Source organism: Camponotus floridanus, unplaced genomic scaffold (assembly GCF_003227725.1).
Source record: "Camponotus floridanus strain SB8 unplaced genomic scaffold, Cflo_v7.5 scaffold43, whole genome shotgun sequence".
In the NCBI taxonomy this organism is placed as follows: domain Eukaryota; kingdom Metazoa; phylum Arthropoda; class Insecta; order Hymenoptera; family Formicidae; genus Camponotus; species Camponotus floridanus.
In genome coordinates, this window is record NW_020229581.1 from 814,190 (window position 1) to 841,139 (window position 26,950).

The following is a 26,950-nucleotide window of genomic DNA, read 5'->3' on the forward strand; positions in this document are numbered from 1 at the left end:
ATTAGTGATTGTAATCTAATTATATTATTATAAAAAATTCCGATAAATTGTCAATATTTTTTCTATGCTAAAAAAATCATTCATTTATATATGTTTCATTCATTCATATAACGTAATATATAGCTATCATATGTTTTCATTATTGATATTCTGGGTTGTGTTCCAAAATTTATTTCTTGAAGTAAAATGACATTTAATTGATAAAAAAATGTCTGTATTTTGATTGATCAATCAAGCGCTACTTTATTCCGAGGAATAAATTTTGCAACGTAATTTTAATCAAAAGTCGTAACTAGATGTATTCGTACATTATGATTATTGACAGTCACAATCAGCTGTAGCAGTCGCGCATCGCGCACGCGTGGACAGTGTGGTGCTTCACTCTAAAATCACCAAAAGGAAAAGAAAAAAAACACTAACTGCGGCCATGGTGATTTGCAATTTGCAATCTTTATGACAACTAATCGTTGCTTCGTAAACACAGAAGTGCAATTCTTCAGAATCATTCTCGTTAAACAGATGTTTGCATCGCGCATCAACATGTGAATTCTATAAAAATCGCGCCTTTCAAATCAGGCAAGGCGATGGTCTTTCTGAAAATCTATTTCCTAACAAAGACTGTTACAGTGACTGCTAATTTCATATAATCTGCCAAATTCGTTGCATATCAATCACTGATCATCACTCTTTATGAAGAACATTTTTTTTTTTCAGATTTAAATTCTCCTTTTTGTAATAAATAATTAATAATTATTGAACCCAGTTAGTAAATCTCACAGTAATCCCAAGTAAATTCTATAGTTTCATTAAATGATATTTGAAGAAATTATATTATTTGATTTGGTAAAATTAGGCATGCATATGGTGTATGCTACATTATCACTTGTAGGCGGTTTTCTTCGGATGAGCATATCATTATCCTGCATCGCATTATATCACCATGAGTGAAGAGTTCAGGAAAATAGTAACCAGATTTCATCCCATCCATGGTGAGAATATTCTCCTGTGCGAAGATAGCACAGTGGCAATACGTACTACGAGTTTTGCCAACTCAGTAGCCTTCAGTGAAAAACCATTGCAACCAGGAGAAATCTTTCTTGTGGAAATTGAGAAGACAGAGAGAGGATGGAGTGGACATATGCGATTAGGGCTTACATTAATTGATCCTGCTTCAGTCAACAACAATCTACCCCAATATGCGATGCCTAATTTAGTCAGATTAGGCAACACATGGATTCTTGCTATAACAAGAAATCAAACTATTTGGGATAATTTTGATGGTGGTCTATCATCTACATATACTTCTCTTACTGGTTAATATTCATTAATCTAGAATTATTATTAGAATTATTTTGTATATAGTATATACTTTGTTAAATATTATCTTATCAAAGGTATACCACCAGGAATACCAGCCAGAGAAAAGAAATTGGTCACAGATGGGGTCAATGTGCAGACATCACGCGGTGTCATTCCATTCAATGCTCTAAAGCCAAACATAGATGGTTCCTCCCAATGTATTTTACCCACAGACGTTGGTAGTCGAATTGGTATCATGTATGTGCCACAAGCTGGTTGTCCTGATAAAGCAGAGATGCATTTTATCATTAATGGTGAAGATCAAGGTGTATGTGGGAAGGATATTCCTTACAAAGCAGGACCTTTGCGAGCAGTGGTGGATGTCTATGGTACCACAAAACAAGTTCGAATAGTTCAATTATATGGGGGTGAGTATTTATGTTATCTTGTTCTTTTTGTTTTAATTTCTATATTGTTTTTATATGTTTTTATAGTATCGACACTACAAAGTGCATGCCGTGATGCTATATTGCAATATACCAAGAGGAACGCAGTTAATCTGCTTCCGCTACCGAGACTATTGAAGGATTATTTATTGTATCAGTCACAGTGAGAATCAGCTCACATTCCACTTATACATACATTTTTATACATATGAAACACTTTTCATTAATTTTTTTTTTGTTTCCAGTGATATCAGTACATATCTCCAATGTTCGATATGTATATGTTTTATATATATTATAATATATATGACATATACATATACATACATATACATACATACATACACATATACATACATGTATGTATACATGTTGTATACATGTTCTATATATGTCTGAGTCTTAAATATTGAAGAATTATCTCGATTTGTATGAATTTATTTAGACAATATTTCTACATGTCTTATTCACATTGGAAATGATTGTCTGTATCTTAATATAATTTATATTTATTTCCAAAATTTTTTTTCTTGAAATAGAAATGTTAAATTTTTTTATGTGTACATAATGTAACAAAATGTTTATCGCTGCATCGAGAATATCAGCGAAATTGCATTGAAAGTTTAATTGTAAGTATTCTTTAGACATGATCATGTTTATGGAATATAATATATGGAATATAACGCTATACCTATATATAAAACATTTAAACATATTTTTTGGACAGTTACCTTTACCTTACTTTCTCTGTTTGTTATAAAATATATAATATAAAGTTAAATTATAACTTTCACATTGTTGAACAAAAACTAAGAACGAATGATACTAATGTAAGTGTCCAAAACGAACTTGATTTTACAAAATAAATGTATTTATAAAAAGGAAAGAAGAAAGTCATTTTCTATTTGCATCTTGCAAATCCAATGACTGTGAATCCATCCGATATATTTATCTCATATATCTTTATCCAATATACTTATCTATTTTTTTATTATATGAGAGATTATATTACTTAACAATAATTTAATAATATTAAGATATATATCTTTAATAAACAATTATAATTCAAATTAATTATATTATAATTTAAACATATAGTTAGTTTGTATATTAAGAATTTATGGTACTACAGTATAATGTGTAGGAAAATACGTGCTTAGTAATATGATATAAGTGAGAAGCACACCTAGAAATGCAAACCACCCTATGAGTACTATAACATATGTCCATGGCGATTTCTTGCTACTTGATTGTACAAGATCAGTATTGTCATCTGCGTCAATTTCTATTTTTGCTGTTATGGCCGGATCTAAAATACTGACAAGAAGAATTTGTCCAATTCGACTACGTAATATAGATGTTGTGCTGACTGAAATCCACGTGGGTGGCTCAGTAGTAAATTCTTGCAAGTGTCGCAGGATACTAGTAAGTATGAGAGTAAACGATGCTATTGCGAAAGAGCTCTCGTAAAAGATGACTAAAATAAAAAATAAAATATTTATGAGAAAAATAACCCTTTTTATAATAAAAATGGCAAATTAAATTAAAAATTAATGAATTATTAAACTATATGATTGCAATTTGATTCTATGAATTAATTATATATATATATATATATATATATATATATATATAAAATATATATAATGTATGTATATTCCCTTCACAGTTATGGCCTCTAATTTTGGACGAATAATGTTAATAAAATTTTATTTCAGGAAATTTAATTGTTAAATTAAATTTCCTGAAATAATAATATTTTATTAAAATATTATTTATTGTTTAAATTAAGATTAATGATATTATACAAACACAAATAGTCAATAACTTTTATTGTTATCTATACTTACTCAGTTTAGGAACGTTGAAGCCGCTCTTTGGCACTTCCCAGTGTATGGCTTGTATACATAATAAATGACAAATGAAACTGATATTAGCAATAATCATTCGCTCGAAAGATTTCGGTTCTAGCCACAATGCCGTCAGAATCATCACCATTAGCACTATGAACATTGTATAAAATTTCATACACCGAAGTTAATGAAAAGAGATTGAAAATTTCAAACTATTTATTTATCAATATTTTAATTAAAATTATTTAAAAAATATGGTTACACATATTTATAGTATAAATAATATCGATTAATATTAAAAAAACACTGCAGCGGTACATACCTATACTAGGCAATATATACGCAATTCGTATGATGCCCGAATGTCTTCTTAGAATAAAATGATAAGAAAGCATTTTAGCTGTGGAACCTTCATTGAATTTATACTTGCTTTCCCATCTAGTTACGTACATTTTTAACAAATCCCATTCAACATCTTTAGAAACTAATTCTAATGACTGTAAATATCGATTTAATTTATAAAGAAACGACAAATAGAAGAACATTAATTAATTAATTTTTTTATGTATTATGTATCACATTTATCGAGATATAAAATTAATAGGAAATAAATGTATGAATAAATTATATACCATATTCTGCAAAGGAACGAGATCGATCTCGTCACCGGAATGTGACCACGATCCAATTTGTATGGTGCAATTCATGATGTTGTATGGCCACCACGTATTATCCGCGAAACAATATGTAACATATTTTGCTACCGTTAACAATTGAACCATTCCATGTTTTTCGACCCAACATTTCGAATGGCTATTACCCAATGAACTCTCTCCAATTCGTCTAAATATGCAAATAACTCGATAAATACCTTGGAACTAACAAGTTAAGCAATATCGTTTTGCTTGAACATAATAAAAAAGCAGAATCGAAATATTTTTTATATGTTAAGATTGTTTTAAATTTAAAATACATATAGATTTTATCACTCTTGATTGAAACGTTTATTGAGATGAATATTGATTGAATGAAGAAAAAATATTAATCAAAATTTTTTATTTTAGTTTTAATCATATAAGTTTAATTTAAATTTAATGAAATAATCTATGTTTATTGATAAATTTATAATTAATTTGATGATAAGATTAAAATTAATGAACTATTGATAAATTTAAATTAGCACGTCTTTAACTAATAAAATACGAGAATTATGCATTTACTCGTTATGTATTAAAATGTCCGGAACCCAAATTTGATTGCTTGATATAGTTATCCACTTGATATTATCGTATTGTTCAGGATTCCATGTCAAATGTGAATCAAGCCATCCCTGTTTCAATAAGATATTAATAAATTACAAATAAAATGTTCGTTTTAAAAATTCGTATCAAATTATATTATTTATTAAAGTAGAAGCATCCATAGAGATATAATCCGTAAATCAAATAGCTGAATTAGTATATATATATTTCCTCTATTGTTTAAATTTGTTTAAATTTATTTATATGACATAATATTTACATATAATTATATATTTACCATTAATTATAAACTTACCATCCCTATCCACGTATGTAATTCGAAAAGTTCTTCTTCAAAGGTCTAGACAAATATAATTTATATGTTTAACCAATTTCATCATATGATTTTTTATTTTGATTTTTTATTGCATATTCTTGGCCTATAATCTATAGTTTAAAATTGCAAAGACTTTTTCATATTATGAAATATTTTATATATTTTATATAGGATTAAGAAGAGAATAATGAGCAGAATAAAAAGATGAATAAAAAAAGTATTAATTTTGATTGACAAAATATTAACTTCTATAAGAAAAATGAAGATTTTTTATTTACTAAATGATTTTCATAGATACTTACATAGCGAAAAAAATGCGGTATCATTCGAAATGTTACCCGCGTCTTGTTATTGTTGTTTTGGACTGGTCTTACTTCGGAATCGTACTCGCAGAGAAGACTTTTCTTCAGTCGTGACATAGGCGATTTGCTTTCGACATCATTGCAATTATTACTTGCTATCACATCATTATACATAACAAAGAGAATAAATAATAAGATAGAAAAAAGATCGCTTCTGTTCATCTTGGTTATATGATGAACGACAGACGAATCTAAACCGACTGAATCGTTTAACGATGTATACGAAAACAGAACTGATGATAATCATACGCCCAATGAAACATAAAACTGCAGATTTTGATGACCGCCCCTTCAATAGCAAACTCATATCGCTTTCCATATTTAGAACAATTATCCACAAGTAACATATATTTTATTGATGAAAATATAAACCATTTCATTATTTACTTTCTTCGATCTTCTGAATTATGTTTCATATATTTATATATTTCAGGTTTTTTTCTCATTTAAATCGGAATCTTTAGATATGTACAAAATTGATCATTTTTAAAATTATTAAATTAAACAATTATTACAATAATAATATTATTTAATGTTTATACGAATTACAGATAATTTTTAAGTAGAAAGAAGTAATAAAAATGAGAACGTTTATAGTTTATTTTATACAAATTTAGTTTTATTTATTCTTATTATATGATATATGTTCATTATACATTTTGCAAACAGGTTTTTTGAGATACTATATTTTTTCTTATCGTTACAAATATAAATATTAAGCGTTGTATTTTTTTACATTATAGAAGTTGCTACACATATACAAGAATATGTTATTAATAAGATTCTATGTGGAGGAAATAAAAAATATCGTATATTTTAATTAAAAATAACACACATGATTATTATTTATTTTAATCAGCCATAAAAGTAGGAGTAAGATTATTTAAAAGATTTTTAAAGAAATGTTTTATCATTGATTATCTATAGGTACAAGAGTAATTAAGATAATGGCATAAGTGAGAATAACGCAAAAGAATGACAACCATTCGACAATAGCGGCAAAATATCTCCAGGATTTTTTCATTCCGAATTTTGGAAGGTCCGAATTAGCTTCAATTATCATGTTTTCACCTGCTATCTTGGACTCCTCGTCATTTAAGATTAAAAAACGACCAGCCTTATTGTTCAAGATAAACATTGTCGTCGATGAGATCCAACTTGGCATGTCTGTACTTATATCTTGCAGTTTGCGCAACAAAGTCGTCAAGATTAATGAGAAAGTAGCCAATGCCAAGGAATCGCGATAGAATAGCACTGTGAAATATGTGAATGCATAACAAATAATTCGTGATTTGATAAATCGGCTATATGTATTTCAAATTTGTATTTAATTTTAATTTTAATGAATATTTTTATAATACATCTAATCTCACAATTATATAAAAAAATCTGGTAATTATGCAAATATACGGAGCCACTTTCCGATTTCAATAATTTTCACATATGTTGTCAAGATCAAAATTCTGAGTAATGTTATACAAATTTTAGCCCGCGCTCGTTGTTTCTTAATAAGTTATAAACAAAAAAAGTTTTATTAATTTCAAAAATGTATGTGTACACACACTCACACACAATCAGCATATATCCATTGTGATTGAACACTTCGCAATGCGACTCTTAACGGCGAGATGGTTGCGGGAGGGGAGCGGAAGGCCTCCCCCTTGCACCTCCTGCACTTGTGTGTGTGTGTATGCTTTTTTCGAAATAATGGCTACTATGTATCCTATAAATGAAAATATAAATGATTCTACGACGTAAAATTGTGTTCTATTCATTAAACTTTTTTGATTAATAACTTATTAAGAAACAACGAACGCGGGCTAAAATTTTTATAACGTTACTCAGAATGTTGATCTTGACAACATATGTGAAAATTATTGAAATCGGAAATGGCTCCGTATATCTGCATAATTACCAAAAATTTCATATATTAAATAAATTTAAATAATATTTAATAAAAAATATTATAATTTTAAAATTATTAAATTATTAAATTTCGAAATACTTTAATTGAAATGTTCTATAATTATTACATTTTTTATGATACTCACATATATTAGGGGGATTACTACCATTATATGGCAATTGCCAGTGCAAGTCGTATATGCAGAGCAAATGGCAAATAAAGTTCACGCTCGCAACCGCCGTTCGTTCGATCGATCTCGAATCCAACCAAAGCACCGTCAAAGTGAGAAATATTAAAGCTAAAAAAAGTATTATTATTATTTAGTTAAAATTTATTTTGTGTCTTTGCATTTATAAGAAAGTGCCTACCAATTGCTGGTGTGACGATAGTTTTGTGATTTATACCATAATGCCGAGTTAACAAAAATGTATAATCAATCTTGGGGAAAGTATCGTTTGGACAACATTTGTATTTTTTAACATGTTTCACTGCGTCTATAAACTTCAAGTCGTACGATGTATTATTTTCATAACTATCCATGTAAATCTGAAATAAATATAACCAAGCATTATTATTTTTAAAATAATATAATAAAATATATAAATTCACTTATAAATAAAATACAAAGATATTTCAGAAAATATAAATAAATTAGGATTTTTCAATAATTTCAAATACGTTCATTTTACTATATTTAATTAGTCGAGATTTTATTGAGAATAATGTTTAAATAAAGAGAAAGAAGAAATGATGAAAATATGAAAAAAAGAAAATTATAAATTGTAAATAAGATAATTCATATACCCCGTTTTCCTTTAGATGAAAATCGACTTCCTCCCCCGCGTACGACCATGAGCCAAGTACAATACGACATTTCTGCTGATCATAAGGCCAATAAGTGTAATCGCCTTCGCATTTTGAAATGTATTTCACAGCCGGTACACAAATGACGGAACCTGTATTGAAGACTAAACAATCCGTTGCAGGCAGCTCAAGTAGATCGTTCGACAAATCACCACTAAAACAATTATCATTTAAAGATAATTATTATTTTTATGTAATTAATTTTATGTAATTAATTTTCATATAATTAAATGTCAATATATAGATAAAAATTGAAAAATTTAATACAATAAACAATTCATTTTGAAATCGGAAAAATGTGTTAAATCTTCTTAGCATGCTATATATTAATAATAATAATACAAAGCTAACTTACGAATTGTATACGCCTAGATCGGGCACCCAGAGATTGTAGGATTTTACTTGAATATAATTAATGCCACCAAAATTGTTTGGCATCCAAACAAGATGCGTGTCCGTCCAGGACTGTTGATTAAAATATCTATTAATTAAAAGCAAGACAAGCCATCAAGAACAAAATAATTTGCAACTTACAAATGACATCCAGCTGTGAAGTGTTAATACACCTTGGTCATCAAGCTGTGTAAGTAAAATTAACTTTTTTGTATCCGTAGTATTGTTAAATATTATTATTATATATATTATAATAACCATAAAAATAAAAAAATTGCGCACGAAATTTAGTTTGAATAATAATGATGTTTTGAATTAAATCTCAAAAATTAAAAATATAAGCCGAACTCGTTAAAATCTGATCTAATAAACATTTTTTTCCAAAAACATCATAATTTCTTGAAATTTTATACATAGAGAATGATGTTAATTCATTAAACATTTTATCAAAATTGTTTCAAACAATCATATATCTTTAATTTTATTTCTAAAATGGGACATTTTTCTTATAACGATTTCTTTTAATAATTTATACTTACGTATTCCATCATTTTTGGAATCAGCCTTAGAGAGACGTTAGTAACTATGTTGTGATTATTTGGACGGACGGTACTATCATATTTGCAAAAAAGATAATTTTTAAGGCGCAATAATGGTGTTGTATCTTCCAGATTTTTACATCCATCTGTTACGACATTTTCTTGTACGGAGAGAGAATCTAAATATTTACATAATTTTTTAATAAATATAATATCTACTCATCATCAAACTATTTTTAATTAGAATGATTCTTGTAATGTTAGAAAAATAATTTTAATATAAAATTTTTTTTTATATGTGAGAGATGATTATGAAATAATCACAATTATTATTATGTAATCAAGATAATGCAATTATCATATACATACGAACTTGATCCTGCCAGAGAATAATAAAAATTCCGAACACCTGTATTATTCTCATTTTGATCGATGTGAGCCAACGGCTCTGATTCGACTAATTTTCTTCATTATAATAGCAGAACAATTTTATCAAATGCCTCATGAAATTCTACACTGTTGATATATTAGACGCCCCTAAAATATCAACAATAACGTTTTCAAATAAAGCAACTGTTATTGCGTCGGAAACGATTAATGCCATAAACTCTATCTTGAGTTATTAGGGGTACTTGAATTATTAGATAAGTCAAAAAAATATTTTGAATAAACATTTGATTCATTAATTAGGATAAACAATCTGTTATTTTATAGGCAAAATAGTGTTCAATAGGATACGTATTTCATATTATTTATATTATTAATATATTATATTTATAATAATCAGATTCAAAACACTTTTGATCGAATATGTCTATGGCAAGTTGGATTAATCGCTTTCAGAATAATTAAATGTCCTTCATTCGAGATCGTTAATTTGAAAGTTTTGTCAGTTATAAATATAAAAACATTCATATATACGACTCAAGATGAAAATATGCCTTAATCAATCAAAGTCTGCTATTCTTTGAGATTCTGTTTTTATAAATTTTTAATTTCTTCATTCATAGAATATTTCGAAATAATGTCATAAAACAGTAGCAATAATTTTTAATATTTTTTAAAAATATTAATTTCTATTTAAAAATATCAAATTAGTTTTTGAAATAAAATTAATTTAAAATTAAATTAAAAGCTAGATTAAAAAATAAAAATTTCAGCTTTTATGCTGCTGTATTAATTATGAGTTTAACTATATTTTATTATTTATACAGATTTTTTAAATCTGCATTAAATAAGTATTTCTAGTTTTAAATAAAATATAAATATTAGCAGAAAAAAATATAAGGTCTTAATTATCTTTTATTATTTATGTAATGTTCTCTCTAATTAAGATCATGAAAATTTTTTTAAAAATAAATAAATTCTACATAGAGAAAAAAAATCGGGAATCTAAGAATCTAAGATTTAAGAACAGATATAAGTTTTTGGTTATATTTTATTCTTTTTATTACAATTCAATGCAATAAATGGAATTTATTTACATATTTTGTATGTACAGAATACATATTAATAGACATAATCATTGCAGAACTTATACTTACACAGTTCATTGTTTTTAAAAAAATATATAAAATAATGTATTGTGTGTTTTTTATTAATTTCTTTAATTAATTAACTGATATGTCACTATGTAAAATAGTGACATATCAGTTAATTAATTAAAGAAATTAATAAAAAACATAACTTATTTTTATAAAAGAGATTGCATTTTCATATTATTATTATCATTATTATTTTATTATTATTATTATTTACTTACTTACTAATTAATTGATTTAAATCAATTGACTTGAATGGTTACAGTAATAATCGAGAAATGCAAAAAATAATGACTTTTACTACTTTTACGTGCTTCAAAAATAAATTTTTTAAAACAGTAGTAAATATTTTAGAGGATATTCTATATGTTCATATTTTTAAATGTAAATTAACTAATGTAAATTAACTAACAAATATGATTAGCGTGATAATATAAGTAAGAATCACGCATATAAAAGACAACCAATCGATAGTAGTAGCAAAATGTTTCCAAGATGGTGCCTTCATCTTTGTTTCGGATTTTGGAACATTCGAGTTTTCTTCAGTCACTATATTTTTGTCTGCCACCTTAGTTTCATTATCCTTCAAGATCAGGAAACGACTAATGCTGTTGCTCAAGACAAACATTGTCATGGATGAGATCCAATTTGGCATCTTTGTGTTCATGTCTTCCAATTTGCGTAACAACACCGTTAAGACAATAACAAGAGTAGCCAAAACAACGGATTCACCATAAAATATAACTACAGATAATAAAAATAATTTATTATATTTAAAAAAATTTTCATCGTATATTTTATAAGTTTGATTTTAACATTAATTGATATTCTTTTTCATTTGCAATGTATTATGAATTCTTAAACATTATATAGTAAACATTAATTATAATAAATTTAAACAAATTATATAATTTAATTTTATAATTATATAATTTTAGTTTATTATTTTATTTTATTATATTAATGTTTAATATTCTGAAATAATTCATATATTTTATATTCAATTAATAATTGAACATCTTAATAATTAAATATTAATAAATAATTAATGTACTCTAAATCTGTTAATTACAGACTTCTTCTGTTAATTAACAGATTTCTTGAGATTATACAAATTAAATTTTTTTTAATGTATTATATTTTTTCCTTCCTTTTTATATTTATATTCTTTATAAACCTTATTACTCACATATCTTAGGTATATTAATGCCGTTATAAGGTAAGTGCCAGTACATATGATATAAGCAGAGCAGGTGACAAATAAAATTTACGCTTGCCAATGCAATTCGCTCTATCGATTTTGGATCCAAACAAAGAACCGTTAAAGTAAGAAATATCAAAACTAAAAGAAAACATTAGTATTTAGCTTTATCATATTTGATTTTATTCTCGTTAATTATTGCTCACCAATAGCAGGTATAGTGTTAACTATGTGATTTGTTTGATGATAGCGTGTCAATAAAAAATTATAATCAATTGTTGGAAAAGTGTCATTTGGGCAGCATTTATGCGTTTTCATCTCTTTCACTACATTTATAAATTTCAAGTCCCACATTGCGTTATTCTCGTAGCCATCCATAGTAATCTGTCAAAAAAAATTCAATTTTGTAAAAATGTTTAGAATCAATACAATACTGTTGTGTAATAATATTATTAGATATAATAAATATCTCGAAATAAGATTATAATTCTTATTTAAGGAAATGCATTATATAAATTGCTAATTAAATAATGTAGTAAACTAATGTAGTAAATATTTTTTTCTTTAGTTAATTTTAGATGCATTCATTTAATTTTATAATACATAAGTTTGATCAAAAGTAATATGTTAATAATTTAAATGCAGCAAGAATATATGAGACGTAAGGAAAATTAACGATTAATATTTTAAATATTTATAGAATAATTGCAATAAATAATTAATTTGACTTCGCAAACAAATACCCCATCTCTATCTAACTGATAATCGACTTCTACTCCTGTATGTCTCCATGAACCTAATGTGATGCGACATTGATATTTTTCGTAAGGAAAATCAGTATAATCGGGATCGCATTTGGCAACAAATTTTACAGCCGGTACGCAACTAACGAAGCCTTCATTAAAAAACAAACATTTCATCTCCGGTAATTCGAGTTGATATTCCGACATATCACCACTAAAAGAATTGAAAAAAATAGTCATTTATATTACATTATGTAAAAAAATGAGAACTGAGACGATTAGTGCACAAGAAGCAATTTATCTTAAAATAAAAAAATGAAATCATTTTTTTCAATTATTATAAAAAATCAACTTACGAGTTGTAGACATACAAATTGGGCGTCCAGATTTCCCAACTTTTTACATTAACAAAATTGATTCCATCATAATCATGCGGTGTCCAAATAAGTTGTGGATCAGACCAAGTCTATTAATGAAATACTCGATTAAAGCATAGATGAGACATAACAATACTTTTTATAAGGATTATATACTCACAAGCGTTATCCAACTATGCAATGACAATATAGCATGATCATTTTCCTGCAAATAGAATAATAAAAAATATGAAGTGCAAAGAAAGAATAACGAATGAAAATTAATGGCAAAAATCTTTATTTTATTAAAACACTTTATATCAAGAAGTAAAAAAATTAAATTTATAAAAAATTTATAAATTTTATGTTTAAAAAGTGATGCTTGATTTGTTATAATTTTTCGCCTTACAATTGATTATAATCAAGTTATATATAATTCAAGATATTTCTATGATTATACACTTACTAATTCCATTAATTTCGGCATCAATCTCAAAGTAACGACGGTGGCATTACTTTTGAAATGATTCGGATGAATCGAGCTATCGTAATTGCAAAGAAGCTTCCTTTTAAGACGTAATAACGGTGTATCTTCTAATTTTTTGCATTTTAACTGTACACTGTATAGTCCAGATAAATGATATAGTAACTTAAAATGTTGGGTTGAAAGTAGAGACAAACCCCAGAAAGTGTCTATAAAAAATTTCAACAAAATTTTATATTTAATCTTATATAATTAATATATCTCAGATATATATAATATTTTATTATTATTAATTAAATTTTATTTAAATATTATTTTTTATTATAATGTATAATTCATAAGATAATACAATTATAAATGATGATAAAATAAAATGATATGATAAAATTTTTACATTATTATGATATATCTAATTGTAAGATTAAAAGTTATTAAAAGTTATTAAACTTAAAAAAATGTGTAATATCACAATAATTAATTTTATTTTGATACAAGTAATTATTTTTCACATACTGCATTGCCAGAAAATAATGAAAAATCCGAACACATGTTGTATTTTCATCTTGATCAGTACGTATCAATGGTTCTAATTCGACTAATTCTTGTCATTATTGTACCAGAATAACTGTCAGACGATTTGTCGATATTCGATGTTATTGATATACTAGACGCCCCCCAAGGTATATCAATTGATTTGAAAACTTTATGGTATCTAATTCAATAACTCGTAATTATGAAATATTAATTAATAAAATCTAACAATTATTTGAGACTTTATAGTATATAATTTTAAATTATTCTTTTATAGAACATCTTGAATTGATAAGTTTTATAATGAAATACTTTTAATGATATTTTCGAAGTCTTTAAAATATTGAGATCACAAAAACAAACAAATGTACAAAATATAACAATTAACGATTTTCCTATAATTATATTATAAATAAAGAATAAAATTACAAATAACGCAATATAAATATATCAAAACAAAGAAATCGAAAATGTTTTAAATACAACATACCAAAAATTTTGTCTTTTTACTTATCGCTAAAAAAAATCAAGCTAGCAGGTTTGCAAATTAAAACTTTAAAAATAAGAATTCTCACAAAATAAGAATTTAACTTTTTTATGTATAATATTCTATTAACAACTTTACCTACCTTTAATATACCGAGATATCTTTTTTTCACATTATTATAATTAACAATAATTTAGTAAAAAACTGTGGAAATGTTATATACGAAAAATGTTTATTTCTATGTCGTGTACACGCGGTAATTTCACAAAACATTAACATATCACAGAAATTAACAAATACACAATGTGTTTAATTCTTAGTGCATCGATTTGTGTGCAAATTTCAAAATATTCCAGATAAGATATAAATCAATAAGGTTGTAAAAATATAATAAGATCTAATTTTTAACTGTTAACATTTTAAATGATTTATACAATGTATTCCGAGGAACATGGAGAGTTCCTTTACTTCAGAAGCAACTCCATAAGAAATATGTAATTGAGAATAGCAAAATAATGAGGCAGAAGTAATCAAGACAGAGCTATAAATATTCGAAATGATTATAATTTAATGCGATGGACGGGAAATATATTTACATATTTCGTGCGAGAAATAATCTACACATTTATAAAAATAGCGATTAAAGCAATTACGTTTGCTTTTCCGTCCTCCCGCGTTTTAAAGAAAAAATATTTAATAAGGAGAGAGACGAGTTGACACGTTTATCGTCATTTATTTTTAAAATCTTCAAATTGTTTGGTGATTATTACTGTCTATGATTATTTGATGAATTAAAAGTATATGAAACAATTGCAGACATTTACGGTAATAAAGTATAACACATAATAAAAAAGTTTTAAAAAAATATTCACAATCAAATAAAAGTAAATATAGCATTTAATGTATCAAAACGTCTTGTCAAATTTATCAAAACGCGTCATCGTGCTAATACAATATTCTCATCCATAAAATAGCAGTAATCTTTATTGCGCAATCATACGTAATAATTACAACACAGATTTCACATGTTCGCTCTGTTATCGATATAGTCGTCATCGTCGTCCGCGAATTTAATGCCATCCTCGTTCTCCCGGATTAGATCATAGAAGGAATCGTGCGATTCCACCTTAATATCGCTCTCGACTCCATAATCTGGACTCTGGATTTCTTTCTTGGACAAACTAATGTTGAAATTGTCCGTCGTCAGTCTTCGAGCTGTCGCCGGCGAGTTTAAACGCGGCCCCGAGAACTCAATCATCGGAATGTTGGTGCAATCTGACAATTTATTCATCTCTCGAGGTTGCGTGAACTGCATAAAATCTCGATATTTGCATTGGTTACTCGTTACGTTCAGATTCGTCAAAAGGATATCCGATTTGGAATCGTCTTTGGCATCCTGAAGATCCTTTTCTCTGCCATCTACGTATCCTTGTGTCTTCGAACTTGATTTACCAGACGTGTTCTTACTGGACGTGTTCTCGTTCTTGAAATAACGATTCCTCTTATCTTCTTGGGAAACATCCTTTGTTTTTTGATTAAAAAATGACTTCGAAGTAGCATTATGGAGCATTGCGTCCTCGGTATACCTTTTCGAAGTCTGTTTTGATTTCTCTGCTTTATCTTCCGATTTTGTCACGTTGTCGGTGATATTTACATAACTACCTTGTTGGCTACTTCTCGATGAAGTATCCTGTTCCTGGGAAAAATCAAATTTAGTAGCTTGAAGACGATTGGGAATGATGCATTGCGTCCTGTCGGTCCCAAGCTGACCGCACAAGGATTCTTCGCTCACTCGAGTCCTAGAGTCCTCCAGGATTCGGTGGATTGGCAATAGGCGTTCGTTCAGCCTGGCCGCTCTGCCTTCGCTGTTGATGCTATCCTCGGACAGAGCACTACCGCCAGATGACGAATCGTTCTTTGATGATGAAGACGAGGACGTCGAGTCTTGGCGTTTCTGCTCGAAGTTGCTCAGTCTGGTCTCCTCGACATTAGACGCGAGCCTTTGTCGCATTCGCCGATACTCGGCCGGGGTCAGGGTCGCGCCCTCGGTGATCTCCTCCGGCAGTCGGAATAATGTCGGACTCGCCGTCGTGCCTTGAAAACAATCCGGTCGATCCGCAGATGGACCTTCAGAATCCTCAGACATCGATAACGGGGGAATCCATAGGAGAAAAGCTGGATCCATACCTAAATACGAACCCGGCGCGGCGCCGGCGTTCGCTACGTTGTAATCGTAATAATCCAGTTCCATATCCGTCTCCGGATTAGTTAGGCTGAACTCCGAGCCCGGTCCTTGAAGCAGTCGCTCGCGATTTCGACGATCCTTTGTCTCTTTACCGCTGCGTAACGTAGAAACACCCGATAGTGGACTGCTCGTCGAATCCTAATAATTTAGTCTTTTTAGAAAACTGCATAATTCTTTGATTTTTTCTCCTAAATTATCTGACTTGTATTGATATAATTATCTTCAATTTCTTATTTTGTTCAAAATTGTCTCGACTTGTTTAATATTTATTCTTTTAAATGTTTTATTATTAAAATATTGTTATTAAAATTATATAAAAAATATTTTACATCTCATTCTCAATTATATGTTTTAACTTTAGATTTGTGTCGTTTCAGATAAAATACATATATAATCGGATTAAACTTTCTTTACCTTTGATTGCAAAGGATTGGACGCATAATGATGAGGTCTTGCAATGTGAGGGCTGTTAGTAATGCTCGCTGTACTTTGACATGTTGTGTCATCCGATATCAGCTTGTCCACTGCCGGGGTGTTAGATCCTAGGGTGCGTAACCTGCAAGTATGAGTAATATACAAGCTATTAATTATACATATAACTGTCAGAGATATTTCAAAATACACATAGATAAAAGATATATTATTTGAAATATTTTATTTCTATCAAAAACTTACTTTTATTTATTGTACAATAGGTTACATTACAACTATTATTTTATATAATAATTGTGTATTGCATAAATTGCTGAAGATTTGATCCGTCTATTAAACATTTTGCGATTTATATTGCTCAAATATGTCAACTTCTCTATAGATATTATATAGAAAAACAAATGTTTACATAAAACATGATAAATTAATTAATTATAATTACTTGACTGGTTGGGCATATTTTACTTCCGGCTGACCAACTGCCATAATAGCCGATACTATCGATGATGTTTCATTAACATGTAGTTTGTTCGGTATTATGCTTCTTTCTATAGAGCTTTCTTCGTTATCTTGTTTCAAAGTAGTAGAGCTCAAACTAGTTTCATCCTCATATCTATTACACAAAAGATATACATACTGGAGAACGCGCTAATATAAGTCGCGATAAAATATTCGACGAATCAATAGTTATAGAATAAATAAAGCAAAATATATAATATTTATGCAATATCAAAATATTAAATTTAAATAAAATTATAAGTTATAAAGATCACACACATATTTAAAAGATATTTAAAAGTATGTCAAAATATTAAATATTAATATTATAAATGTTAATGCATTAATTGCAACATATTAATCATACGAACTTATTACATACTCTGCCAAAGTTTCTGAACTATCATAGCCGTCCTCTACCGCACAAGGAGCCAATTTACGTTTTGAAAGTCTTGGTGTACATTTTCTTGGCAATCCCACTAAAGACACGACTTCTGATATTAATGTCGTAGAAGACATTGATTTTGCTCGTTCCATCGTATCGCTACATCCTGAGTAATGGACATATTTTTAGTAATTCTAATATTTATGCTTATAATATTCTTGTTGTAATTATAATTTGTAATTATAATATTAATTGTAATATTAATTCGATATAATTTTTATTGTGTTTGTTTTTAATATTTTAATTTTTAAACGCAATAATTTTTATTACAGTATTTTATTATTGTAAAACATATTCACCGGAATGCTCGCTCAGAGTATCCAAATCTTCTGCGATATGATATTTTCTATATTTCAATGCAAATTGCAATGCTAGAAAAATAGATATAAAGAATATGAGTATCAAAAGAGATGCTGTCGCCAAATGCGCGGGTCCCCAGAAAATCCATCGTTCGACAGTGGAAGTGGAACTCGTTTCCGAAGAGAGTAATGTCTTATTCTTTTCGTATAATTTCTCTGAAAATAAATTGCATAAATTTAACATAAGCATATCAAATAATTACAATTAAATATAATAAAATTTGACAATGTTATAAATTAAAAGATAATTTGAAGATGTTATAAATTAAAGGATAAAATTATTTAATATAATTATAATAATTCTATTAATTTATTAATATCATAAGATTTATATTGTTGAAAAAAGATTACAATTTTTCTTCGTTTAATGTAATTTATGTTAATTTATTAAACTTACTAAACATGCTCGCATGTCCTAGAAAGCCACCCACGCAAGAGTCTCCCGAAGCGGTTGACTCGTCGCTGAAAAACTCCAACAGTAAATTTTGACCCGAGGAAAATATCGTTCCCGTTGCGGGTGCGCTTTTGTCAAACGCAATATCCGTCAAAAGTTCCGCACTTCGCGAATCACCGTCGCGGATGCGGAAGTATTGCCCTGGACAGGGAAACTGCGTTTGGTCCAAGTGCAGTCGGATCACGTAATCCGATTTCGCCTATACAAATTAAAATTGATCGACAGATATTTCGTTTCAAAAATAACAAAAAAGATAAAAAAACCTTACTTTATCTTTTGCGATTAACAATAAATATAAAAAATGATTCTGTTCCAAGTAAAAAAATAATACACGCATATATGTGCACACAAGAAAAAAATTTACCTGCAGCAGCCAAAAGGATCGACCGGGACAGGCTTGTGTATTCGCGGCTAGAATCTTGTTCAAGATTTGATCGTGGAAATTTATAATACAACCGCATCGACACTGAAGACCGATCTGAGCCGTGACTTCCGGTCTCGTGGCCGCTAATGTCGTTCCGTGTCGACACTCCCATCCCTCGGTGTTCCACGCCTCCTGAAAATCGATTCTGCCGGTGCCGCCGCACGATTCTGTCTCGACCGCTTTTCCCTGTTTTAAAACAAATTATTAACTTGTTTGCGATTGCATTCGTCAATTTTTATATCATCGAATTTACCTGACAAAATTTTGCTCCGTATTTCGGGGGTGGTGTATCGCAAAATCGATATCGATTACGCGTTCCACCTACGCAGGAGCTGCTGCAAGGACTCCACGCGCTCCAAGGACCCCAACCAGCCGCGTCATTTTCTGCATTAATAATTAATATGAGAAAGAAGGAGTGTATATATATATATATATATATATATATATATATATACATAGTGTATATATATATATATATATATATATATATATATATACATCTCATATATATCTCAGAGATCGAACTTTTGTCTTTCGAAAATTGTTTAAATTTGATTTTAAGAGAATGGAATATGTTTTCTATGATATTACTTTTAGCTAGAGAAATTAATTAATGTATTAATAAATATATTAATCATATTAATAATTTTATATTTTATATTATTTAATTTAATTCTTTCAGTTACCCATAATTAAAAAATTATTGAGAAATTTGATGTTTATATATGAAGTTTGATATTTATAGCTTGAGGAAATTAAGGAAACATAATAACAATATAATAATCAAATTAACTTGTGTTTCAGATTTTTATTCCATCAAAAATCATATTTATCCCTTCATCTCTTCTGACCTAGATCAAACAGCGTGAGGCTCGTTAAGAAAATCAAATTTATATGTCTCGCAATCTCGACGGCAACAAGGCGATAAATCTGTCGAGAATAAAGGCTTTTAAATGAGCGCATTTGCATGTCGCTTACCTAGGAGCGGGAAGGTGGGTATGCACGCGAGCTTTACTTCCGCCATCGCGCCGGTGATCGCCTGGCTCACATAAACGAAGCAGTACTCGATGAACTTCTCGGTGAAGATATCGCAGTCGAAGTTCAACGAGTGCTTTCCCGGTGCCGCCTTTAATTCCGCGATGTAATGTAACGCGGACGGCGGTGCCAAGGAACTTACGTCCGCCCGGAGGCGACCGTAGACACGAATGCGATCGCCCTGAAGACGACACGCTGGATACTGGAAGAGGACCGATATGCCCGCCGATCCCTCGCAGGGATAAATCGATCTCGCGTGAACGTTGAAGCTGAACTCGTCCGACCATTCCACCTGCGTGTGAAAGAGAGGAGAATGCAATTTTACAGATATCTTGTCCAATTAATTTATTTACATTTCAACAAGCGCGCATAACGTGCATTAATCGTTCACTATCTTGTAAACACTTTTTTAATTAGTGTCCTCTCCGATGATAATTCTGTTTTAATTACTTAGAGTGAGGAGTTCAATTACCTTGATGTACGCGCTAGTCGTCGGTGCGGAAGGGTTAATGTCCGAGGCCTTTAATCTAAGTGCATAATTTCCAGCCAATCCGAAAAAATCGCACTTTAGTTCGATGACCTTTGGCGAGGTGAAGCCGTTTATCTCCTCGTAATAGAGTACCTAGGAAAATTAAAAAATGAGAAAGTAGATTATGAGGAATTTTATCATTTGACAAACGCAAGATTCATGCGTACACTTTTTCGCATACATGATTTATTACTTTTATATATAGCACTTACTTGAGTGCGACTATTGTTCTGTGGATCGCAGGCGGCGGTGGTAGTACCGCAATATATGAGCTGCAAACTATAAGCCGCTACGGGAATGCCGTTATCAGGCACACATGAGATTCCATTGTACTTTATGGTTGCTATTACCGGTTGACTAGGATATGTACCAAAGTGTTGGGATTCCAGGAGCAGAGAAGGGATTGGCCACTTTACGTCTAAGGCACTGCTCATCTAGAAATTTTCATTCCAATTAGATAAATTCTTGGAACATTATTAATGTCACACATTAACATCCACTAACAATCTTCGAGAAGAAAATGTATAAAATCTGAATGTAAATTTAAATCTTGCTCTTTTAATACATTATTATAATATATAATAGAGTAGTATATCCATTCTAAAGATAACTTAATAAATCATGCAAATATTAATAATTCAAGTCACACAAGCATTATATATGTCTTTTATGTTTTGTGCGTATAGATATATTTTTAATTAATTATTTTGACAAATTATATAATATATTATGTTCTTTGATATTAACTAATGTGCTTACCTCAATTTCGGGCAGCCCAGTAATGGCAGTGTTGTATCTGGCAGCCACGGTTGAGAACTTGTACTGAAGTCGTAATGTATAAATTCCGCCGCGCGAGAAGATACCACAAGGTATTATCACAGAAATATTCTCACCTTTATGCGGTAAGGTATTGAGAGGGATATCACCAATCAATTCCGATGTGAGACCATCGACATATAGTACTCTGAAAACAAAACATACAAATGCAATTTTTAATATACATTATCATTTTAATCGTAGTTAATTCTTCTAATATTTGTGAGATTTTATGTAGACATAAACTATAATTATTATTTTATTATTTTTTTATTATTATTATTTTATTATTTGGAGGAAACATTAGAAAATATCTGTAAAAGTTTCCTCACGACTCTCTGCAGACATGTAGTTGCAAATGTGATAACTTTATTTTATCGTCATGGTTTTTTTATCTTAAGACTCATTGTTGCACTTATTTAAGTGTAAATTACGTATGTGTAAATTACGGAATATTTCAGGAGACCGTGCGTGTTCATTAAATTATTTTATGGTCTTTTTACATACCTAAGCACGAGCGGTTCGTGACTTCCATTAATTTCGTTTTTCTCCGGATCGATTTTATCTTCCTCATCTTTCTTCATACCATTTGTATCGTTGGTGATCACGGTATTGGTGGATATTGCGAAAGATTCCGTTTCCGCCGAATCTAGGATAAAAACTGTCACATCGCCGGACAAGGCTGTGTGGGTCGGAGGAACGAGAACTTTTAATAATATCGGCTCCCTCACGTCTACTATCGATCTTGTGATACCTGAAACCGGTAAACATGAGGCTAAAGACGCGAATATTTTCTTTATCAATAGCAATGTTATATTAGTCAACAATTAATTAATTTAATTTGAAAAACGTAGGCACTATCTAAAATTAAACTTAATTTAATAAAAATAAATTAATAAATTTTTTTCTTGACAAATACTTTAATATTTTAATTGCACGTTTTTAATATTTCATACAGTATTATTATTTTTTAGATTTTGTACATTAAATGATTTTAATACAATTTTTTCAGTATGATATTGCACACTCGCAAATATTAAAATATAAATTTAATAATTATTACCGCATTTCAGGAGAAGGATGATTAATAATCCCAGTGATGTCTGTTCGGATATCCAATTCATGTCCGGCTCTTCATTGATGATTGCCAGGGCTTAACCGAGATATTTCGGTGCCCCGGACAAGATAATAATTCTGCGTCCCTATTCTGCTAAAAATAATGAATAAAATACGATTGATAAAATTTTGATAAAGTTAAATGAATATTTAAAGTACATAGTTTAGTATAGCTCAATTAAATTAATATAATATAATTAAGTTAATATAATTCTGATACAGAATAATAAAATTGAATATGCTAGATAATGTCCAAATAAAGTAGAACATGTTAGATGTTCAAAGAAAATAAGCCGGCGTAACCCAGATTACGTCATGATAAGCTAAAATAATGAATGTTTCTATAAAACCTGAAATATTTTTAACTCCGGGAATTACCGTGCACACATGCGATTGAAGCATTATATGTTCTTAAAAAATTGTCGCATTCTGGCTTTTAGCGTTTTTAACGTTTTAATAATATTAAAGAACATTCTGTATAATTTAAAATATTTTCAATTTTATTTTCAAAACACTTTAGTATTTCTTTCCGCATATTCACTATATATTTTTAAATTAATTAATTAAAATAAAGATAATAAAACAGGTTTTAATTATTTGATTAAGACATTTTCAAATTGTTTGAAATACTTAGGAATAAAAGTTTATTAATAATTTTATTAAAAATTAGGAATTTATAATTTCAAAAAAATTTATTAATTCAATTTTTTTTGTGTGTGCATATAAACATTTTATTTTTATAAGCGATATGTTAATGCAAAATATTTGCACAGTTGAGTCTTAGATGCAAATGTAGTGTCTCTTAGATGCAAATAAGTTAGTGCTAACAGAGGATAATTTCGCTTTGGGCCAACGATCAAAGTCACCAGTCTGCGTGCGTACGTTTTGCACCCCCGCGCTTCGCTTCTGAAAATCTGCAACCCTGTATAATTGCACGTGTTGCACCCTTAGGGCGACCCCGCAGTTGCTTCTCGGAGGGAAATCGAAATCGGGCATCGTCCTTTCGCCTCCGTATCGATCGGCCGTGTCCCTACACTGCACCATTTCAGAAAACGCACGTACGCATACATCCGTACCAACCGCATTAAAGAATACGATTTTTCTCTAAGATTTCATCTCTAAGATAATGTTTACAAAATTAATAATATAAATAACATTTACAAATTTGAATAACATATTTAATGAATAGAATTTTGCATTTTTGTTGCACAATTGTATTTGATATAAAATGTGGTAACTATGAGAAAGTGTAAATCAGAATACATTTTATATATATATTATTTATAGAAAAATCTCTATATTTATTTTTTATAAAAATTCTTTTTTAAAAATACTTCTTCTCAATAATAATAATTATTTAAAATTTTTTATTCATTTCAAGCCATATTTGAAATTATATGTGTGATGTTCGTCTAAATCATTTTTCAATGTCTATGTTCAAAAAATATTTGCACATATCTGGGAAGATCTGACTGGTCTCTGCGGGGTGTCTCAAACCCCCTGAAGATTCTTTTCACCATAACGTAAAAATAGATGGATGGATGGACCCTTCCATAAATGTGCTTGTTAAAATCGGGATTTCTCGTTGCCTGCATCTCTTTGTTAATTTACGAGAAACTGATCTATACATGCATTTTTTGCTTAAAATATGATAATTAAGGATCTAGGAAAAGTGTTCACGTAATTAAAAAGAACTCTATTACAAATATTTTTACAAAATAAAATTGTAAAGATTTATTTATTTTGCATTATTTGCAAAATTAAAATAATATCATTAATTAAAGTAAGCAAATTATTATATTGAATTAGAAAATACGAAACATTATATTATCATCTTTTATGTTATCTTTATTATAATTTGTTTTTCTATTTTTCAGACAAAAAAATTAAATTATAAAATTGTATTGTATTATTACCTATTATTTAATTAATTAATTAAGATTAATAAAGAAGGTCATTATATAAAATTATAATTTTAACATTTTGTTTAATGTAATGTTAAGAATTTGCAATGACTAATGTTAAAGTAATAAATGATGCTCAATATAAATAATTCACGTGTCGGAATGATGTAGGAAATATTTAGCTTGATTATGCAATTGGAATAATGAGTTCGATGCTGCGTGCGAAAGGGAATACCGACCGCACACAGACAGATATATTATAGCTATACACATGCGTAGTGGTGATTAACATTGATATATTGAGATAAACATCGCCCCTCTATCGAGAAGGTGCCGTAGAGTAACATCGAGGGCTTTAAAAATGAATCGCAAGACATGCACAAATATATATACATAACATTGTAGCGAAAATTGTTTTGTTTGTCTTAATTTTATAATGATATTTATATAAATTATTTCTATTATTTACATTAAATATTGAGAAGAAAAATATATATATTCTTTTTCAAACAAATTTTAAATTCCATTAACAAGAAAATTCGACAACTAAATAACAAGGTTGTTTTTACATCTATATATTTAAATCAAACTATCAAATCTTATTTATTAATATATTTATATTACTTTGTGTTTAACTGAAAATCTCTCTTGATTGTTAAAAGCTAATCTATAATTATATTTTTTAATGCAAGAAAAAGAATTAAATGTTAATTGAAAATTAACTCGATGTAATTAATATAATTAATTCTAAATCTATATTGTAAATATTTTTTTATTTAAAAAATCTTATCTTATATGTGTCTCATCATTTTTTAATTCGATGAAACTAATTCAGGATTCGATTAATCTCTATTATCAAATATCAAATATCTTAGTCATTATCAAATATCTTAGTGTTCTTCTTAATAACAATACAAAAGTTCAAATCGAAGGACACTTAAATATTTCCAACATAATAAATAATAAATAATTTTTTATTTTTTAGTAGAACATCTTTAAATATTTTGTAAAATACTTTTTATGCTTTTGCAATATCAATATACCTTGCTTACGTAGTAATCTTATCCGGATGCATTCCTCATCTTCTCCAGAGCAGTTTGATCGCATCCGATAAAAGCGCAGTAGATGAGCTCGATCGTCGGCTCCGACCTGATCGATCGATCTTTCCTCTCATTGATTTCGCGCGCAATAATGCGTCGACAAGCACGTTTTGCTGTCTTGCTGTCAACCGAAGGACAGACGGAGGGCACGATTACTGCGCGACTACTTCGGCGGCGACCTTCTGGAATCGATATCGAGAGCCCGTCCGCCACACGCGAAATTACCGATTCGCCTATCCACGCCGTACAAACACCCTTGCGCGCATCCCTCGCGCGTTCCGAGGGTCAACCCTCTACAGACACGAAATTATCCTCCCGCCGAAAGGAAGAACGTCGACGATGTTTACGAGACGCTAGGAAACTGATGCTACTTTTACTTCTTTCTATTTTTCTCTTTTTCTAAATAAATAAGAAATATAAGAATTTCAATTTTTTTCTTATTTTAATAATTATTTTGCTATAGATTTGACTCTGAATCTCTCTGGAGATATGAAACATCCATAACTGCGATGTTTGGATTTAACACAAAGAGAAATAAGTATTCTTCGCCATATTCTTCGATCGTTCCCTTGGGAGAATCCCTGTCAACACTATAACACTGATGATGACATGATACCATCCGAAATCGAAACTAGATCTAAGAATTCAATGTGTATAGCTTATTTTTCACGACTTTGTTTTGTGGAATTGTTTAAGCATCACCATCACTCTTTCATCGTGCTAGATTATTTCAAAAATTTCAGGGAGATTCTTCTAATAAGATTCTCGCTCGTCGACTGAGGGATCCCGCGGAAACGCGAAACAGGGAACAACTGCGCCGGGGCGACGCGCACATCGCGACTAAAGCCGGGGTCGCCGGCCACCCCTCTCTTGGTTTATCGTAGAGACGGGGTCGAATTGCCGCCACCACCGCCGCCCGCACCCCCGTTTGTCGTTCGAGGTACGCCTCGAGGGAGAGTATTATGACAGAAGGTTGGCTTCTATGAATGAATACCCGATCTATACACGTT

The 26,950-nt window shown here is 29.4% G+C and overlaps 5 protein-coding genes across 11 annotated transcripts; 1 reads left to right on the forward strand and 4 right to left on the reverse strand.

Moving 5' to 3' along the window:
• Window positions 1–408: 408 nt before the first annotated feature.
• On the forward strand, window positions 409–2,050 carry LOC105255233 (neuralized-like protein 2). Of its 3 annotated transcripts, XM_011264393.3 has the most exons (4): window positions 409–576; window positions 890–1,313; window positions 1,395–1,727; window positions 1,794–2,045. In XM_011264393.3, exons 2-4 carry the CDS (start codon window positions 941–943, stop codon window positions 1,910–1,912), a joined length of 825 nt encoding a protein of 274 aa, XP_011262695.1. In that variant the 5' UTR covers window positions 409–576; window positions 890–940; the 3' UTR covers window positions 1,913–2,045. The 3 variants fall into 3 exon arrangements, with proteins under 3 accessions (XP_011262695.1, XP_025267592.1, XP_011262694.1); XM_025411807.1 differs by having other exon boundaries at window positions 413–1,313; window positions 1,407–1,727; window positions 1,794–2,050; XM_011264392.3 differs by having other exon boundaries at window positions 417–1,313.
• Window positions 2,051–2,848: 798 nt separating this feature from the next.
• LOC105255232 (5-hydroxytryptamine receptor 3A-like) lies at window positions 2,849–5,747 on the reverse strand. Its single transcript, XM_011264391.2, has 7 exons — window positions 5,479–5,747; window positions 5,156–5,200; window positions 4,819–4,928; window positions 4,231–4,441; window positions 3,921–4,095; window positions 3,596–3,748; window positions 2,849–3,222 (listed from the first exon to the last, which is right to left on the reverse strand). Exons 1-7 carry the CDS (start codon window positions 5,698–5,700, stop codon window positions 2,864–2,866), a joined length of 1,275 nt encoding a protein of 424 aa, XP_011262693.1. The 5' UTR covers window positions 5,701–5,747; the 3' UTR covers window positions 2,849–2,863.
• Window positions 5,748–6,386: 639 nt separating this feature from the next.
• LOC105255231 (acetylcholine receptor subunit alpha-like 2) lies at window positions 6,387–9,691 on the reverse strand. Its single transcript, XM_011264390.2, has 8 exons — window positions 9,610–9,691; window positions 9,241–9,419; window positions 8,843–8,887; window positions 8,664–8,773; window positions 8,249–8,462; window positions 7,813–7,990; window positions 7,590–7,742; window positions 6,387–6,792 (listed from the first exon to the last, which is right to left on the reverse strand). Exons 1-8 carry the CDS (start codon window positions 9,662–9,664, stop codon window positions 6,449–6,451), a joined length of 1,278 nt encoding a protein of 425 aa, XP_011262692.1. The 5' UTR covers window positions 9,665–9,691; the 3' UTR covers window positions 6,387–6,448.
• A 1,424-nt stretch (window positions 9,692–11,115) lies between these two features.
• Window positions 11,116–14,152, reverse strand: LOC105255253 (neuronal acetylcholine receptor subunit alpha-3-like). Its single transcript, XM_011264425.3, has 8 exons — window positions 14,079–14,152; window positions 13,548–13,774; window positions 13,263–13,307; window positions 13,082–13,191; window positions 12,726–12,939; window positions 12,189–12,366; window positions 11,971–12,123; window positions 11,116–11,525 (listed from the first exon to the last, which is right to left on the reverse strand). The coding sequence occupies exons 1-8, from the start codon at window positions 14,125–14,127 to the stop codon at window positions 11,185–11,187; spliced, it is 1,317 nt and encodes a 438-aa protein (XP_011262727.1). The 5' UTR covers window positions 14,128–14,152; the 3' UTR covers window positions 11,116–11,184.
• A 1,397-nt stretch (window positions 14,153–15,549) lies between these two features.
• LOC105255229 lies at window positions 15,550–26,355 on the reverse strand. 5 transcript variants are annotated; one of them, XM_011264389.3, is made up of 16 exons: window positions 25,884–26,355; window positions 22,884–23,030; window positions 22,328–22,574; window positions 21,764–21,968; window positions 21,217–21,438; window positions 20,948–21,097; window positions 20,419–20,767; window positions 19,694–19,824; window positions 19,381–19,626; window positions 18,960–19,215; window positions 18,503–18,718; window positions 18,141–18,309; window positions 17,703–17,873; window positions 17,243–17,384; window positions 16,771–16,966; window positions 15,550–16,677 (listed from the first exon to the last, which is right to left on the reverse strand). In XM_011264389.3, the coding sequence occupies exons 2-16, from the start codon at window positions 22,942–22,944 to the stop codon at window positions 15,605–15,607; spliced, it is 3,834 nt and encodes a 1,277-aa protein (XP_011262691.1). In that variant the 5' UTR covers window positions 22,945–23,030; window positions 25,884–26,355; the 3' UTR covers window positions 15,550–15,604. The 5 variants fall into 5 exon arrangements, with proteins under 5 accessions (XP_011262691.1, XP_025267568.1, XP_025267566.1 ...); XM_025411783.1 differs by having other exon boundaries at window positions 15,550–16,710; XM_025411781.1 differs by having other exon boundaries at window positions 15,550–16,966; window positions 25,893–26,355.
• Window positions 26,356–26,950: the final 595 nt, after the last annotated feature.

Bases quoted from the DNA above. Each gene is read 5' to 3' on its own strand.
- LOC105255231 (XM_011264390.2), bottom strand. From the start codon at position 9,664: ATGAGAATAATACAGGTGTTCGGAATTTTTATTATTCTCTGGCAGGAT. The intron at 9,420-9,609 runs GTATGTATATGA...GTAAATATTTAG, and splicing joins TCTCTGGCAGGATCAAGTTC to ATTCTCTCTCCGTACAAGAA. The intron at 7,743-7,812 runs GTAGGCACTTTC...TACTTTTTTTAG, and splicing joins TATCGTCACACCAGCAATTG to CTTTAATATTTCTCACTTTG.
- LOC105255233 (XM_011264393.3), top strand. From the start codon at position 941: ATGAGTGAAGAGTTCAGGAAAATAGTAACCAGATTTCATCCCATCCAT. The intron at 1,314-1,394 runs GTTAATATTCAT...ATCTTATCAAAG, and splicing joins TACATATACTTCTCTTACTG to GTATACCACCAGGAATACCA. The intron at 1,728-1,793 runs GTGAGTATTTAT...ATGTTTTTATAG, and splicing joins AATAGTTCAATTATATGGGG to TATCGACACTACAAAGTGCA.
- LOC105255253 (XM_011264425.3), bottom strand. From the start codon at position 14,127: ATGAAAATACAACATGTGTTCGGATTTTTCATTATTTTCTGGCAATGC. The intron at 12,940-13,081 runs GTAAGTTGATTT...CAATTCTTTTAG, and splicing joins AATTTGTATGTCTACAACTC to TGGTGATATGTCGGAATATC. The intron at 11,526-11,970 runs GTGAGTAATAAG...TATTATCTGTAG, and splicing joins CATTAATATACCTAAGATAT to TTATATTTTATGGTGAATCC.
- LOC105255232 (XM_011264391.2), bottom strand. From the start codon at position 5,700: ATGAACAGAAGCGATCTTTTTTCTATCTTATTATTTATTCTCTTTGTT. The intron at 4,096-4,230 runs GTATATAATTTA...CGATATTTACAG, and splicing joins TCGTTCCTTTGCAGAATATG to TCATTAGAATTAGTTTCTAA. The intron at 3,223-3,595 runs GTAAGTATAGAT...TTTTTATTTTAG, and splicing joins CTTCAACGTTCCTAAACTGA to TCATCTTTTACGAGAGCTCT.
- LOC105255229 (XM_025411781.1), bottom strand. From the start codon at position 22,944: ATGAATTGGATATCCGAACAGACATCACTGGGATTATTAATCATCCTT. The intron at 19,825-20,418 runs GTAAGCGACATG...TTATTAATGCAG, and splicing joins ACCCACCTTCCCGCTCCTAG to AAAATGACGCGGCTGGTTGG. The intron at 18,310-18,502 runs GTGAATATGTTT...TCCATTACTCAG, and splicing joins TACTCTGAGCGAGCATTCCG to GATGTAGCGATACGATGGAA.